General features: G+C 39.5%; 1 protein-coding gene across 1 annotated transcript; it reads left to right on the forward strand.

Moving 5' to 3' along the window:
- Positions 1-447: 447 nt before the first annotated feature.
- On the forward strand, positions 448-17,776 carry RAB33B (RAB33B, member RAS oncogene family). Its single transcript, XM_014852766.3, has 3 exons — positions 448-600; positions 854-1,121; positions 14,975-17,776. The coding sequence occupies exons 2-3, from the start codon at positions 873-875 to the stop codon at positions 15,413-15,415; spliced, it is 690 nt and encodes a 229-aa protein (XP_014708252.1). The 5' UTR covers positions 448-600; positions 854-872; the 3' UTR covers positions 15,416-17,776.
- Positions 17,777-18,003: the final 227 nt, after the last annotated feature.

Genomic DNA, 18,003 nt, shown 5'->3' on the forward strand with positions numbered 1-18,003 from the left:
ATGTGGCCTAGAGGGCGCCTAGCGAGTGTCTGTGCCGAGGCGCTGGGCGGCCTCGAGCTCCTGCTTGCTCGCCGGCAACCATGTACCTGCCAAGGCCGAAAATGCAAACTCCCGCGGCCAGGAGCTCGCCACCAGGAGCCTCCGGCGGGCCTCGCGCCCCACCCCCTCCGGCACTGGCGCCGTCCCAGCTCCCGCGCTCGGGAGAGCCCGCAGGAGGCGGGGGGCGCAGCTGACCCCCCAGCCCCCAGCTGCCGGCCCAGGGAAGCCGCCTCCACCTCCAGGTCGAGAGAAGCCCCAACGAGACGTCGAGGACGGCGCCAAGGCCGACGCGCGAGCCTTTCCACGCTCTTACGGAGCCTCCTCGGGCACACGCGTCCGTCCCAGGCGGCTCCTCGGCCGTCTCGCGAGAGAGTGCCTGGCGCTCCCTCCTTCCTTTCAGCTGTCTTTCTCTCCCCGCCCCCAGAATGATTGCGCGGCTTCCTCCCGAGGCCGGGAGCCTTGAACGTGGCGCGGCCGGGCCTGGGGCGCTCTGTTTGGCCGTTCGGCAGGCTGGCCTTCCCCGCCGCTGTCAACCCCACAACACGTCCCGTGCCTTCCCAGGTAGACGAGCGCCCGCCCCAGTGACGCTGGGGTGGAGACGCGGGCCGGGCGGGAGGACCGGGCAGGCTGAGGTGGTGGGCGCCACACCTGCGCCGGGCGGGGACGGGGGTGGGAAGGTGCGCACGCGCGCTGCCCGGCCGGAGGGCGGTGGCTCCTGGGACGTAGAGCCGCGGAGCCCGCTGGCTGGGCGTGCTAGCTCGCTCGGGGTGGCGTAATCTCCCTGCCTGTCTCCGTCTCCTTTCATCCGCCTCAGATTGGGGCGGGTCAGGAGAATGGCTTCGGAGATGGAGTCGTCGCTCGAGGCAAGCTTCTCGTCCAGCGGTGCGGTGTCAGGAGCTTCCGTGTTTTTGCCACCGGCTCGCTCCCGCATCTTCAAGATAATCGTGATCGGCGACTCCAATGTGGGCAAGACGTGCCTGACCTACCGCTTCTGCGCCGGCCGCTTCCCAGACCGCACCGAGGCTACTATCGGGGTGGATTTCCGAGAACGAGCGGTGGAGATTGATGGGGAGCGCATCAAGGTGAGCGGATGGGGGACTGTCAGGGAGGAAAGATGCCTCGGGATGACAGGTGTCCCAAACTCACCATGGGTTAATCGCCGGCCTTGTGCAAGGTGTGTGCTCCGTCATTTCTCATGCTGATGTGGAGATTGCAATTGGGGCTTGGAGGGATTTGTATATAGCAAACTTCTAAGGCAGTGCTTCTCAAACTTTGTCATGCGATTTACCTGGGGATCTTGCTTTTTTTTAAAAAAAGGCAGTTTTTGTTTTGGTAAGGTCCCAGGTGCTGCAGGTGCAGCTAGTCCATGGACCACACTTTGAGCAGCAAGAGTGTGGGTTGTATCCACTGACTCATTGGCAGTGTCTCATGTACTGGGAGTCATCGCATGACCGGAGGAAAAACAGTGAAATTTCTCAGGCGTGGAAAACTCATTTCATAAATACCATTTATTAAATAGTCATCTGAATACTGCCGTAGGCATTGTGGAAGAAAAGCCCCGTTGCCTTTGAGGTAGTACTTAGTTTTTCTCTTGCATACGGTTTTAGTTTTGCTACAGTAGTTTCTATATGACATTTTGTTGTTTAGAAAAATCCGTTTTCTTGCAGAAACATTCTGTACATGATAGTTCCTGCTTGAGTTGCCAGAAGCACATTCTTGGCATGATTCTCTCCCAATTCTTTAATTCTTAGTGGTAGCTCCTGAGACTAGAGACGTAGTAGTGGTGGAGAAGGTAGTAGGCCCCAGGCCAAGACTGGGGTTCTGAGGGGTTGGAATGGGGGGGTTGGAGTATGAGGAACAGTGATGGGGCTGAGGCCTCCTGATGGTGTAAACCTTAGACACACTTCTTCATTCCCAACCACCGCTCAATCCTCAGCCATCTGCTAATACCACCCCTGAAAACATGCAGACCCTAGGAACTGTTCTGCCTTCTTTATGCTGCCTTTACTTTTTTACTTTAAAAGATGTTTATCTTTACCTCACTCCCCCCTGGGGGGTGAAATAAGCTGACTGCTTCATTCCTACCCTCACATTCTTCAGGCAAGAACTATTTATTTTTCAGTCCCCTAACCACCCAACCTCCCACCCCTGAAAGAGTTTAAATGCTAATGATGGTAAAGGAGAAATAGGATCGAAAAGAAATCAACCTTCTTGAGGCTGTTTTGCCTTTTAATTTTCCCTTTAATTTTTCATATTCCCATTCAAACTGCCATTGGTGGTCCTTTGGGTGCACTGTATTAGGGAGTTAAGAAGGATTTGTATACATTACAGAGGAAAAGATAACATGAGAAGAGGCTGAATATTTTTCCTCTGAATTAGGTTAGGCCCAGGAACCTGTGGGCAAGGAAAATAATGGGGCTTCTGAGGTGTGAGAGGGAGTTTAGTTTGGGAGAAGCAGGAATTCTCGGAGAAAGTGCATGGGCTTTGGAGCCCAACTGACGTGGGCTGTGTGTCCTTAGTGTGGTGACCAACTTTATCTATGACTCTCCCAGTTTTAAAACTGAAAGTCCCACCTCCCTGGAACCCTCTCAGTCTCAGATGAACCGGGCTAATTGGTTACTCTAGTCCTTAAGCACCTTCCTTAATCTTTCAGAGTCTATTTTCTCTTCTGAAAAATTGGGATGGTAATACCCTGTCAGGCTGATGTGGGCATTAGATGAGAACATATATGAAGCACCCAATTCATAGTTGGTAATCTTAAGAAGATTCTTCTTCCCTGGTGGCTTAACATTATTATTTCTTTTTGGCACCATCAGTTCTGTGGCTGTGCAACCAGGAAGTGAAACAGAGATAAAGTATGGCACAGGCAGACAGCTGAAGCGGAGAGAAATTCCCCCAAAATGGGAATAGGATATTAAGTAAGTAGAGGGAATGGAGGCAGGAGAGGAGTTAGGATTTGATGGCCCTTTACCTCCTTCTGGGTTGCTCCTTAGACTTTAAGATCACAGATGAATCAGGTGCAAATTTAAGAGAGAACTTATATTGAAAAAATATAAGACATGTCCATATAAAGTTGAATACTTAACTACTGGGTTAAGTGCTGGTGGTAAGTCAACCGAACCCAGAGGTGTGATGAATCTGGGAGCACCGAGTTGATCCTTCTGGTTGAGAAGAGTAAGGAGAAAACGTTTTTTCTAGGACTGTTCCTCCTGAGCTTTAGCATAACCTGCTATGTTGGTAGGGACCTGGACACTGAGTTTCTTTTTCTTCTTTCTAAGGCCTTAACAAGTGACTCGTACATCCAACTGTAATATCTGAGAGAGACTTTTATTGTAGTTGAAAAGACTACAGAAATATTCTGAGACTTCTGTAGTAGAAAGAGATATTGCTATATTGGACATTTTTTTTAAAAAACTTTTATTTTTTTTGCTTCTGTGCTACAGTGGCAGAGTTGAGTAGTTGCGACAGGTGCCATGAGGCCCACAAAGCCTTAGATACTTACTGTTCTGACCCTTTACAGAAAAAGTTACTGACTCTGATATAGTGCATAGATGATTTCTTGTCCTCGATAAAGATAAGATTTATAAACCTAAAAAGATGCCCAGCAGAACTAGGCAGGGAATGAGTGTCAATTTATTGGTTTGGATGTTGGTGAGGTAATCGCTAGGTGAGGTTTCGCAGAGGAAGGGCCGAGCCGAGAGGGCTTTTCTGAGGAACATCAGCAGGATGCTCCAGCAGGATCAGAGGTTCCTGTGGAGAAGTGGCAAGTGAGAAGCCTGTGAAGGTGTTAGTAGCAACATTCGTGAAGAGCTTGAAAACCAAAGCTAAAGAATCTAGGCTTCAGAAAGTCCAAGTGTTTTTAGGAAGATAAATGTGGCAGCAATTGAAGATGAATCCAGAATGAGACTCAAACTGCTCCTTGACCTGTTTTTCTATGTACATTCTCTAGTAGTCTCTTGATCTCAGCTGTCGGTTCTATGAAGATGACTTCCAAATCTTTGTTCGGCCCAGACATTTCTTTTCATCTGCAGTTCTGCGTTTCTTACTATCTTCTAGATGTGGCTATTTGGATAATCTCTCCTTCACCTCAAATGTCTGAAGTGAGTTCATCTCCCTTAGCAAATCGCCCTCTCGTGTTTCTCCTCAGTGTCTCCTAGGTTGTCCTGATGTAATCATCCTCATCCTCAAGGCCTCGCCCCTCTCCTTTGCTCCTTAAGTCCAGTTGGTTTTCTACCTGCACGATTTCTCTCATTCATCCTTTCTTCAAAATTGTAGTGCAGGTCTTTTTTTTTTTTACCTCTCTTGGAACTGTTGCAGCAGCTCAACTCATCTCTCAGTCCTCAGTTACAGGCTTACCTCCTTTTATGGTGGTTCACTTTATTGCGCTTCATAGATACCGCGTCTTTTATGAATTGAAGGTTCATGGCAGCCGTGTGTCGAGCACATCTATTGGCACCATTTTCCAACAGCATTTGCTCATTTTGTGTCTCTCTGTCACATTTTGGAGATTCTCCCAATATTTCGAACTTTTTCAGTATTATTCGTAATGGTGATCTGTGATCAGTGATCTTTGATGTTACTATTGTAATTGTTTTGGGGCTCCACAAACCGCACCCGTAAAAGATGGTGAACTTAATTGATAAGTGTTGTGTGTGTTCTGACATCTCCACTAACTGGCCGTGCCTCCATCTCTCTCTTTCTCCTCGGTCCTCCCTATTCCCTGAGACACAACAATATCGAAATTAAGCCAATTAATAACCCTACAATGGCCTCTAAGTGGTCAAGGGGAGGGAAGAGTCGTGAGTCTCTTGCTTTAAATCGAAAGCTAGAAATGATTAAGCTCAGTGAGGAAGACATGTCGAAATCTGAGATAGTCCAAAAGCTAGGCCTCTTATGCCAGTCAAGCTGTGACTGCGAAGGAAAAGTTCTTGAAGGAAATGGAAAGTGCTACTCCAGGGAACACAGGAATGATAAGAAAGCAAAACAGCCTTATTGCTGATATGGAGAAAGTTTTAGTGGTCTGGATAGAAGATCAAACCAGCCACAACATTCCCATAAGCCAAAGCCTAATCCAGAGCAAGGCCCTAACTCTCTTCAATTCTGTGAAGGCTGAGAGAGGTGAGGAAGCTGCAGAAGAAAAGTTTGAAGCTAGCACAGGTTGGTTCATGAGGTTTAAGGAAAGCAGCCGTCTCCATAACATAAAAGTGCAAGGGGAAGCAGCAAGTGCTGATATAGAAGCTGCAGCAAGTTGTCCAGAAGATCTAGCTGAGATAATTCATGAAGGCGGCTACACTAAACAACAGATTTTCAGTGTAGATGAAACAGCCTTCAATTGGAAGAAGATGCCATCTAAGACTTTCATAGCTAGAGGGGCGAAGTCAGTTCCTGGCTTCAAAGCATCAAAGGACAGGCTGACTTTCTTGTTGTTGGCTAATGCAACTGGTCACTTTTAAATTGAAGCCAGTGCTCATTTACATATTCTGAAAATCCTGGGCCCTTAAGAATTATGCTAGATCTGCTGTGCCTGTGCTCTATAAATGGAAAAACAAAGCCTGTTTGTTTAAAACATGGTTTACTGAATATTTTAAGCCCACTATTGAGACTTCCTCAGAAAAAAGATTCCTTTCAAAGTATTACTGCTCATTGGCAATGCACCTGGTTGCTCAAGAACTCTGATGGAGATGTACCACGAGATTAGTGTTGTTTTCATGCCTGTGAATACAACATCCATTCTGCAGCCCGTGGATGAAGGAGTAATTTTGACTTTTAAGTCTTATTATTTGAGAAATACATTTCATAAGGTTATGGCCTCCATAGGTGGTGATTCCTCTGATGGATCTGGGCAAAGTAAATTGAAAACCTTCTGGAAAGGATTCACCATTCTAGACGCCATTAAGAATGTTCGTGATTCATAGGAAGAGCTCAAAATAATGACATTAACAGAAGTTTGGAAGAAGTTGATTCCAACCCTCATGGATGACTGAGGGATTCAAGATTTCTGTGGAGGAAGTAAATGCAGATGTGGTGGAAATAGCAAGAAAACTAGAATTAGAAGTAGAGCCTGAAGATGTGTCTGTATTGCTGCAATATCAAGATAAAAATTTAACAGATGAAGAGTTGCTTCTTATGGATGAGCAAAGACGGTGGTTTCTTGAGATAGAATCTACTCCTGATGAAGATGCTTTGAAGATTGTTAAAATGACAGCAAAGAATTTAGAATGTTACATAAACGTATTTGATAAAGCACTGGCAGGGTTTGAGAGGACTGACTCCAATTTTGAAAGGCATTCTACCGTGGGTAAAATGCTGTCAAACAGCTTCACATGTTATAGAGAAATCAGTTGTGAAAGGAAGAGTCAATCGATGCAGCAAACTTCATTGTTGTCTTATTTTAAGGAATTGCCATGCCCACTCCAACCTTCAGCAGCCACCACCCTGATCAGTTAGTAGCCATCAACATTGAGGCATGACCCTCCACCAGTAAAAAGATTGTGACTTGCTGAAGGCTTGGATGATGGTTAGCATTTTTAGCAATAAAGTATTTTTTAAATAAGGTATGTACATTGTTTTTTTAGACATGATGCTGTTGCATACTAAACGAACTACGCTATGAGGTAAACAAAACTTTTATATGCACTGGGAAACCAGAAAATTCATATGACTCATTTTGTTGCAACATTCACTTTGCTGTGGTGGGGTCTGGAACTGAACCCACAATATCTTCCAGGTATGCCTGTAATCAATTTTGTACGTTGTTGCCAAAATGCCAGATTAGTGTTGCACTTTACGGGAGGTTGATCACCCCTGCCTCAGATGCCCTGGATAGTTCTCTATTATATTGTGAAGTTCCAACTTTTTAGATGAACATAGGCTTTCCTTCATCTTGCTTCAGACTGCTCTTCTAACTTTTTTCCCATTAATTTCCTTCAAGTACCCTGTAGTCCAGCCAGTTATTTGCTGATTCCTGTGTTTTCCCCTTCCATTTCCCACTCTTTTCCTGGAATATCCCCTCTTCCCATATTTCACCACATGTAATTCTTCCTTATTCAACTCAGTACGTCTCTCAAAAATCTCCCACCCCTTTTATATATCTACCCATACACACACAGACACACAATGGAATACTACTCAGCCATAAAAAAGACAAAATCATCTCATTTGCAACAACATGGATTGACCTTGAGGGTATTATGTTAAGCAGAATAAACCCTATAGAGAAAGACAAACACCACATGATTTCACTCATATGTGGAAGATAAACATATGGATAAAGAGAACAGATGAGTGGTTACCAGAGGGGAAGGGGATTGGGGGGTGGGCGAAAGGGGTAAAGGATCACATATATATGGTGATGGGTAAAAATTAGACCATTAGTGGTGAGCAGAGTGCAGTCTATACAGAAACTGATAAATAATAACGTACGCCTGAAATTACAAAATGTTATAAACCATTATGACCTCAATAAAATAATTGGGGAAAAAAAGATTAAATGAGCTAACACATTAAAAAAAAAAAATCTCCCTCCTTCTCCATTTTATTTCTTTTATGAACTCCCGTAGCCTTTATTTAAATGGTCTGTGTCTCTTTCCTTCTTGTGTTGTATGGATGTCTACCTTCTTTATCAGGTCTTATTTGGCCTCATTCAGGGCAGGATCCATGTCTGGTAATTCCATAGACCTTTTCCAGTGTCTAGATCAGTTTCTAAACTATACAGTTTTCAGGGGATGTGTATTGAATATGTGGAGGCAAAAAGATCAATTGGTAGGCTGCTCCAGAAATCCAGAATTGAGGAGATAAGGGAAACTAATGGAAAGAGAGAAGATGAAAGATATTTTGATGATAAAGCCAGAAAGCATCAATAACTGGTGTTTGGTGACAAGAGGGAAGAGGACTCAAGATGACTGAGCTTGTGGGTCTGGTCGACTGGAGGAGGGCAGTACCATTAGAAGAGGTGAGGAGTACAATATGGAACATCGAATTTTGAAGGGCTCTCTAAAAAGCTTTGTTTTAGTCATTTGTTTGCTGAGATGATGGTATATTCAAATGTCTAATTGGCAGCTATAAATGTGCGGTTGGAGCGCAGGGAAAATAATCATGAATATGAATATGAGGTTAGGTAGATAACTTAGAGGAAGCATAGATAGTTGAGAACAAAATGGCCACTGTAGTTAACATGCATAGAGAGATGAGGAGGGGTTTGTTTTAGTGTGATGAAGATGATATACTATGAATGCTGAAGGCAAATATAAATTAGATTTTTTACCCTTATTCATTGTTCTGTCTTGATCTTTATTAAAAGTAAATTAATGTTTATAAGTCAAAGAATATTTTATATGAAGTCATCTTATATGTTACCTTCCAAGAATTAAAAAGTTGATAAAATGTGGTGGTGGTGGTAGTTAGGGAGATACTAAATTGGTCCTCTTGATTTGATTTGATTTAATTTGCATTGGAATTCAGTGAGTGAGAGTGTTAGCAGTCGGCGTACCCTAAAAAGAATACTCAAGAATCTTAACCTCTGACTGCTTAGCTCAGAAAGCTTTGGGGGATTTGGGTCTGGTCTGACAGAGATTCTGAATTGCGGTGGTTTGGTTCTGGGCCCTGCATGGTACAAGCAATACGTATGTGTTTCCACAGACCCAAGCCTTCCGACTCTCTGAAGGATCCCTGGAACCAGGTCAGTGCCCCCATTGTTCTTCCAGCCTGATTTCAGAAGCCTGTGATTCTTGGACCTCTTCTTATGAAGATGGCAACACTGATGTGTGTACTCCGTGTCAGGACTCTGTACTCAAATTAGCTTAAGCAAAATGGAAATTAGTTTCACATAACTGAGAAGCCCAGAAGTAAAGTTCTCTTTTTGCCAGTTCCCACAACAGTCCTAAAATGGAGACTCTGTGATTCTGTTTGAGGATTGGGGCACATGCCCATTCCTAAAACTGTGGTGTGCAGGGATGTGCAAAGCTGTGATTGGTCAGGTCGAGGTCACATGCTTAGCCTGGGAACCAGGGGCTCACATGAATTGAAAGCAAGGGAGCGATGGTTCCCCAGGGAAAATGAAGTGCTGTTAACAGAAGTGGGAGTGGATGCTAGGCTGGGAAAAATTATGTGACCACCACAGAATCAGTCAACCCAGTTTAAGTCTTAACTTTAAGACTTAGCAGTAGCTTTGTGACCTCAGGTGAGACCCTTAACCTAATTTAGTAGGCCTCAATTCCTCATCTGCAGGATTGGGTAATTATTACAGAGGATTGTGTATCTTAAATAGGACAACGCGTGTAAAGGGCTTAGCATAGTGCCTGGAATGTGCTTGGGTTGTGCCAAGCCTCAAATAAATTTAGGTAGTTTAAAAGTAAGTGCTCATATTTTCAGGAAAGATGATGATAATGAAAAATAAGCAGAGAAAGGATAGAGAGGGATAGCTAACATTACTGTTTCCAAATTGTGTGTGTTCTTTGCTGTAACAATTAATTTAGAAAAAGGGTGAGCCTATAACGTTACATAAATTAGCCCTGATTTTAAGATTAAAATAGTCTCTCGAAAGGTTACGTGACTGGCTCTAGGTCACACAAGTTGGTGGCAGTGCTGGGATTACAACCCAGGTCTCCCAGCTCTGGTTTCCTTTCTCTCGCTGCTTATTGTCTTCCTGTCCCTTGTTAGACTAGACCTAAAGTCCTCATTTTAAAGAAAGTGTTTCTTTCAAATAATCACACAAAATTTGTCACTTCTCCATGTTAGGGAAGGTAAAATTTATTTTTAAAATTTGCCATTTGGATCAGTACATCAGATGTACATGTTTCCACTCTGCATACCAAACAAAAAGAGTTCTCTTGAAATGTTGCTAATACTAGTTACGATGTTGATTTACAACTTACTGAGTTGTTAATAGAAGTGCTTGTGTAGTTATCAGATCATCTTTTATGTATGCTGCTTAGAAGCAAAAATAATAAAAAATGTGTTCTTTAGAAGAACAGGGGAAAAGGAGAATTTGATAGCTGATCAAAGGAGGAAAGATCATTTGGGTTAATGTGTGTGTCTTTTTTAGTCATGCAAAAAAAGTATTAAATCACTTTAGCCAGATCATTTCTCATTTTGGTAGTAAAACGACTAAAATAGCTTTCATGAACAATAAGAATCTACTGTTAGGACTTGGCAAATAGCCAGGTTGCCATTTTTGTTGGAACTTCATACTGGAATTTAAAGTAGAGATTCATGAAATATTATTAAAGGAAGTATATTTTATGTTGTCTCTGTAATGTTTAAAATGGGAGTAATATCTGTGGGAGCATGAATTAGCCATTTTCCTAAGATATTAAGTATTAAATTGGGAAAAATTGCTCTGAAAATTCTTCCTAATCTAACATTTACCAGATAAAAGCATGTTACTTCCCCAGGTTCCAAAGCGTCGTCCTCTTTTTTGTTTTAAACATGGTGAACCATTCCACTCATAGCTAAACCTCAAGGTGTTTCCAGACTGTCTTGGGATTTGTTTGCCACCTACTGTGTGTTTGTCTCTCTCTCTCTGTTTTGGCCAAAGTTTTCTCCAGCCTTGTGTGGCTGATGGTTTTTATCAGTCATCCTGTCCTTTCTTTGCGGAGTCTCTCACTGCTCCTTTCCCACTCTCCTTGCCTCATCTCAGTGCCATGTGCAGATCTGAAAGACAGCAGGCGGCAGAGCAGTGTGCCTTTGCCCAAACCTTCACTTGTTTTAGCAGTACTGTGAGCAAATTTTTAAAGCTTTCTTTTAAATACTCCTTTGTAAATACCCCATTAACTTAGTAATTACTTTTATGGCTTTCCAATAAAGTATGAAGAGTTATGATGTCATACTTCTTGTTTCCTGGAAGTCTTGAGGTGATTAGACTGCATAGAGTTTTGAGCAGGATTGATGAGGAGTATTGTTGAGTCAGCCCCATCCTCAAACAAACAAGAAAAGGTTTTCTTAGGGATAAATGTCTTCATAAGTACCACTTACATTTATTGAGGACTTGCACAGTTCTTTGAGGCAGGCAGGTCTAAATTCTGCATAATTGTTATGTTTTTAAAGTTTAGTTTGTTTTTATAGAAGCCATGCATGTTTGTTATGGAAAACAGAAAAGTAGAAATAACGAAGGAAATTGCCTTAAAGACATCCATTATTATTTGGTATACAGTCATGCATTGCTTAACGATGGGGATCTGTTCTGAGAAATGTGTCATTAGGTTATTTCATCCTTGTGGGAACATCATAGAGTGTACTTACGCAGGCCTAGATGGTATAGCCTAACTATACATGTAGGCTTTATGGTACTAATCTTGTGAGACCACTGTTGTATATGTGGGCCATCGTTGACTAAAATGTCATTCTGTGGCACATGACTGTATTTCCCTTTTGTGTGCTTTTTGTTTTTTTTTAACTTATAAATGTACTTTGCTTAACTCATTATAAATCATTTTTTTAATAAATGGTTTTTAAATACCTGAGCTACAAGAAATGTTATTAGAAGAGAAAAGATCAACTCCCAGTTTCTTTGGACAGCTTTTATATAGGTCATCCATATTATTCCCAAAATACCTTTCTAAGTGTTAAAGATACAGTTCGGAGTGGGCTTTCGTTTTTCATTTAAACAAACTGGGATATAATTCACGTCCTATAAGATTTGCCCATTTAAAATATACAATTCAGCAGGTTTTAGTATAGTCTCAAGACTGTGCAATCATCATTACTATCTAATTCCAGAACATTTCATCCCTCCAAAAAGAAACCCCATACCCATTAGCAGTCACTTCTCATTCCTCTCCTTCCCTCAAACCCTGGCAGCCACTATGGATTGGCCCGTACTGGACATGTCATACACATTGAATCTTACAGTATGTGGCCTTTGGCATCTGGCTTCCTTTGCTTAGCATAATGTTTTCAGTATTCATCCATGTTATAGCATGTATCAGTACCTCATTCCTTTTTGTACTAAATAGTATTCTGTTTAACATTTTTAGGAACTGCCAAACTGTTTTCTAAAGTGGCTGCACTATTTTACTTCCCCACCAACAATGTATGAAGGTTCCAGTTTTTCCACATCTCTGCCAACACTTATCGTCCATCTTTTCTTTTTATTTTAGCCACCCTAGTGAGTGGAAATGGTATTTCATTGTGGTTTTGACATGCATTTCCTTGATGGCTAATGAGGTTGAGCATCTTTTCTTGTGCTTATTGACCACTTGTATATTTTCTTTGGAGAAATGTCCAGATCCTTTGCCAATTTTTTCATTGTTATTTGTCTTTTTGTTATTGAGTTGTAAGAGTTTTTAAATATTCTAGGTACTAGACCCCTATCAGATATTTTTTTTGCAGATATTTTCTCCTGTTCTGTGAGTTGTCTTTTCACTTTCTTGATAATGTTCTTTGAAACACAAACATTTTTAATTTTGATGAAGTCCAGTTTATCTGTTTTTTCCCTTGGTTGCTTGTGCTTTAGGTGTCATGTCTAAGAAACTGCCACCTGATCCAAGTACACAAATACTTACCCCTATGTTTTCTTCTAAGATTTTTATAGTTTTAGCTCTTAAGTTTAGCTCTTTCATCTACTTTGAATAAATTTTTGTATATGGTGTGAGGTAGGGGATCCAAACTCATTTTTTTTTAATGTCCCAGCACCATTTGTTGAAATGTCTGTTCTTATCCTTATTGAATTGTTTTACCACTCTTGTTGAAAATCAGTTGACCATAGATATATGGATTTATTTCTGGACTCTGTTCCGTTGATCTATACTACTCTTATGCCAATTATCACACAGTCTTGATTGCTGTAGCTTTGTAATAAGTTTTGACAGCTATAGTTTGAAGCATTTTTAATTGTATGTGAGTGTTTTTATTCTTAACGTTAGTTGGAATAAAAAAGTATTTTTTTTTAAAAAGGAAAGTTGTATTTTTAGAGAATTATACATTTACTTTATTAGCTCTTTGCATAGTCAGTGTAGATAGTCTATGAGTACTTATTTTATAGAGTCTGAAACTAAATTTTGCTTTTACTGTTGAGGGAGCCAAGGTCTAGAGGTATAACAGTAACCTATTGGAACATAGTAGCTATTGAATAAATATTTGTTGATTTAAACAGTCTTAGATGTTAGTAGTTAGTAGTTCTTAGATGTTAGTTAGTAGTTCTTAGATGTTAGTAGTAGTAGTAGTTAGTAGTTTGCTTTGCTGACAACTGTTTGCTTCTATCTCTCATTTATATGTTACTTGAGTCTTTATGGCCCATCTGCCAGTTATGTTGTTTCCATGACAAAGTGGGTATTTTGTAGTGATTTACTTTGTGCTGTGGTCTCTAGAAATGCATTGAGGCAAAACCTTGTGATTTCCTGAGTAAATGTTAGTCTAAGAGGAAAAAGTTTTAAATAGTATACATGGTAAATAATATTAGGATGACATTCAGCTACATGTAAGAGAAATTCAACTGTGATAGTTTAATCATATAAGGTTTTCTTTTTCTCATGTAATAAGGAGACCAGAGACAGCAGTCTGTATGACGGTATCCTCTCAGCAACATTCCAAGTTTATGCTAGACTTGTGTTCTGCGATTCTTGTGTGTTGCTGTCTTCTTCATGCTCATAAAATGGCTGCTGAACCTCCAGGCATTATATTCTATTCCAGGCAGAAAGGGTAGGGTAATAGAGGTGCAAAAGACGTGTGCCAAATGCTCTTTTTAAAAATCACAGATCAATAGCTTTCCTGGAAACCTCCACTGAGCAGACTGTTTACAAATTATTGACCAGAGCTATATCACTTGGCCTCCCCTAGTTCCAAGACAGCCTGGGAAATCAAGTTTGTATGGTACTTTATATTTCTGCCTAGAGCAAAATTAGGAAGAAAGGAAAAATTTAAGAAAGTGGAGAAATTTGGACTAAAAAGAGCTACCAAAAAAAAAAAAAAGATGAAAAATCAGAACCGATAAAAATTAAAGAAGCATAGAGAGATTGGTGATCAATATTTCCATGTCTAATCACATTTTTAAAAACGTATTTCTTTATTCATTCATTACATCTTAATTGAGCATTTACCATATCCTGCTGTGTCCTGAGCACTCCATGTCTTATGTTCTACTTACTTTTTGGGCCATCTACAGTATCCCCTCAGTGTCCCTCTACTTCTTTATTGCCCTAGGAGAAATCACCACTTTAGGCTTACAGTCCATACTCTGAATATGTATAAATAGTACAGATCTTTCAGTTAAAAGCTATCTAAGTAAATCTGCCTCTAGACTTTTCCGCTGTGACCAGTACCCTCATCATTTAACTGTTTTTTAGGAAGTAAACAGCAGCATGATAATTCACTGTTTTTAGACAACCGTAACACATGACGTGTGTTTAGCTTTAGATATCGTTTTCCCCAGTTCCCCCATATTTCACTCAGGAGACAGTGGAATGTTTGTTGGTAGACACGTTTAAGATAGATAAGTGATTTTCCAGCCTTTTAAAATTTTCAAGAGGGCCTGGATATCATGGAATGTATATATGTGCTGGTTTGGGGGCTAGACCTCATGACTTTTAACATCTGTCCTAAGTCTACTGTTTTAAATTAGATTAGTGAAAGTTAGAGAAGGGCATGTAGTAACTAAATTTACAGGAATTAAACACTTAGCATGTTGGTTAAAACCTGATATGTTTTTCTCTTAACATTTTAAAATCAGTTTTTGAGGTATAATTTCATCCAAACAAATTTGATTTACTGAAATTTAAATGCTAAATTGAAATATTTATTCTGACACTTCATTTATTATGAGGTAACTAGGCTAGTATCATGAAGTCTGGATCCCATAAATAACACTGAAAAGGCATTATGGAAGGCAACAAAGTAACAGAGGTGAAGAAGTGCTAAAGACCACGCAAATGTGATTAAAATTTTCGATATGTATAACTGGAATGAAATTTTCAGTTTTCTTCTTTTTTTTTTTCATTTTCAGATCCAGTTATGGGACACAGCAGGACAGGAACGATTCAGAAAGAGCATGGTACAACACTACTACAGAAATGTACATGCTGTTGTCTTCGTGTATGATATGACTAACATGGCTAGTTTTCATAGCCTGCCATCTTGGATAGAAGAATGCAAACAACATTTGTTAGCCAATGATATACCACGGATTCTTGTTGGAAATAAATGTGACTTGAGAAGTGCCATTCAGGTACCTACAGACTTGGCACAAAAATTTGCTGACACGCACAGTATGCCTTTGTTTGAAACCTCTGCTAAAAACCCGAATGATAATGACCATGTGGAAGCTATATTTATGACCTTGGCTCATAAGCTTAAGAGCCACAAACCGTTAATGCTTAGTCAACCCCCTGATAACGGAATTATCCTGAAGCCTGAACCAAAGCCTGCAATGACGTGCTGGTGCTAAGTAACAGTCTTTATTATACTATCTAATTTTAACTAAAGAAATACTTTTGAAGTATGACAGTGATAAGTCATAAGATTTGATTTCAGATGTAATGGATCCTCCTGACACTTTACTTTTTATCATTGTCATGCTTACTTTTGTATTTTGTATCTACTTAATCAAGTTTGTCATTGTGACAACACAAGGGAAAAGTTGGATGTCAGGAGAGGTTGAAAATGAAACAAAGGTGGGATGAATCAACATTTTTCCATTGAGAGCCCCAAAAAAGAGGCCTAAAATGAGAGCATGATGGAAGAGTCAGTGACTGTTCAATCTTCTGTTCTTGGGATTGAAAAAAATATTAAGGGTTTAGTGTACACTTACTGGTATGTCCTTTGAATGGGAAGTGTTCTCGATAGCATAAAAACTGGTATTTGCCTCGCCCTAGATTTCTTTCTTTGTATTATTAATGTATTTAATTGCGTTATTATTGGTATATTTTAGAGCCAAGGCTTTAGTTCCAATGAGAAAAGACGTAGAATGGTTTCTGGTTCTCAGTCCATAAAGAATGACTTTTCCAACGGTTCTAGATGCTCCAAATTTCTAGTTGATATCAATCAGGTCTGCAAAAGTCATTGTTATTTTTAAAAGAGTAATTTGAATTGTCTTCTTAATAAATTCTATTAAAATATGCAAAAAATAAATCAAATTTTAATGCAAATGAAGTGACATAATGAGGTGCTTTATATTTTGTTTTGATATCTTTAAACAGTGAAAAACTAATTGGAAGCATTTGAAGAATTGTAACTTGGAGGGAAATAGGTAAACGTGGTTCCTGGCTGCCACAGAAGACCTATTCTTAGCTTTTAGTAATTTCAAGCTGTGTATCTGGCATAGTATCTCTTGCTCTCTCGACCCCCCATCAATTTAATGACTAAAGGCTTGAGTTAACAAGTCAACCTCCATCTGAGGGCATCCCTCTAATTGCTATGAGTCTACGTATATTTCTGTAATAGTTTTGTGTTACAGTATATCAGTTTCAAAAAATCTTTAAATCTGATGATCTCAACAAGCTGTTCCTCCTCAGGATGAAAAACAGATATTGAAAAATATCTTCTCTGTCCCTCAGTGATGGAAAGAATATTTCAAAAAGTTTTTTTACCCTAAATACTTTTATTTCGAATTTAAGACTTTGCACATAGAAAATAGTGAGCTTGTATATGAAGCTATTACATGAATGGAATGTAAGCCATGAACTTTAACTGAAGTGTGCACATTCACTAGTTCTGATAGATTCCTGTCCTTGATAATTTTGGAGGAGATTAAGCCCAAAGATGATTGTACTTAAATATTTTCAGAATGTGGGAAACCAATTAAATATGTAATCTAATCTAGTTTACAATTTTTGTTTAATCATCATGGTGGTCCTAACTGGACAATTTAATTATAAAAACAAGATAATTCTGTTAAATGAATTAACTGAAAGTAATAATTATTCAGTTTTAAATATTAGAGCTTAAGGAGAAACTAGTTGGCTTTATTTATGTTTAGGGAGATTTATCCATTTTTCTTATCATGCTGGAATTAAAAATTGTTTGACTTCGTCTAAATTAGTGTTGATTTGTAACTTTTTATAGTAAAACAATGACATCTGTAATAATTGTGATGAGCGTAAGTTTTTTAAAAGAAGGGAATCTGTTTATTGCTTTTCAAAACATTTTCTAAAGTGTGGGAAGAAAGTTTACAGACTTTCCAAGCACATTTATGTTTTTTCAGTGCTGTTATTAATGGTTTAAAAAAAAAGTAATTTAACTTTATTTCTTTTTGTAAGAAGTTAGTAGTAAGTATCTTTTACAGTTCTGTGAAAGGACTTATTTTTTCACTTTAATATTTATTAATTTTAAAATATTTGTATCTCATTTGTAATGATTTAGTTTTAAATTTTTTCTATGTGTGTTTTTATTTTTAAAAAGAACATACTTATCAGTTGAATGGGGATAAAGCTTTTAGATATTTTCCAAAATATTTATAAACACTTCACTGACTATTGAGAAATCACTTCCAAAATGGTGGCTATCAAACAACTAATTATTAATTTTTAAAGCACAAATCACACGTTTTGTAACTCCTGTGTGAATTTATTTTAACTGTGACCTTTAATTGGAAACATCAGATATGTTTTGGAAAAGTCTTAATTTGAGAACACCAAAGGAAGCTAATCCAGAATCAAAGGTAGTTTGCTATTAATGACAATGCTTTATGGACAATATATTGCTAATACATTTCCTCATGAAATCTAAAGTTAAATAATTTTGTTGTGGAATGGTGTCATTGTAACATTTCCCTTATAAAGTTCAATAAACCAGCTTTGCCATAAAGAAATTGTCTTATTTCCTTTGTTTGGTTACTAGGTTGAGTATAAAATAAAATAAAAAATCTCTTCTTTCCCCTGGCTCCCAGGTAATATATAATACATTAGAAACAAACAAACAAAAACTAACCCAGTAGAAATTTATTTGCAAATACGTTTGAGGTTAAGGAACTTTTCTGAAGAAAACCCCAAGTATTAAAATTAGCCGATAGGGTAGCTTTTTTATTTGTGCGGCTCA

This window comes from Equus asinus, chromosome 3, assembly GCF_041296235.1.
Source record: "Equus asinus isolate D_3611 breed Donkey chromosome 3, EquAss-T2T_v2, whole genome shotgun sequence".
NCBI lineage: Eukaryota > Metazoa > Chordata > Mammalia > Perissodactyla > Equidae > Equus > Equus asinus.

Excerpts from the sequence above, each read along its gene's own strand:
- RAB33B (XM_014852766.3), top strand. The coding sequence starts at position 873 with ATGGCTTCGGAGATGGAGTCGTCGCTCGAGGCAAGCTTCTCGTCCAGC. Across the intron at positions 1,122-14,974 it reads TTGATGGGGAGCGCATCAAG|ATCCAGTTATGGGACACAGC; the intron begins GTGAGCGGATGG and ends TTTCATTTTCAG.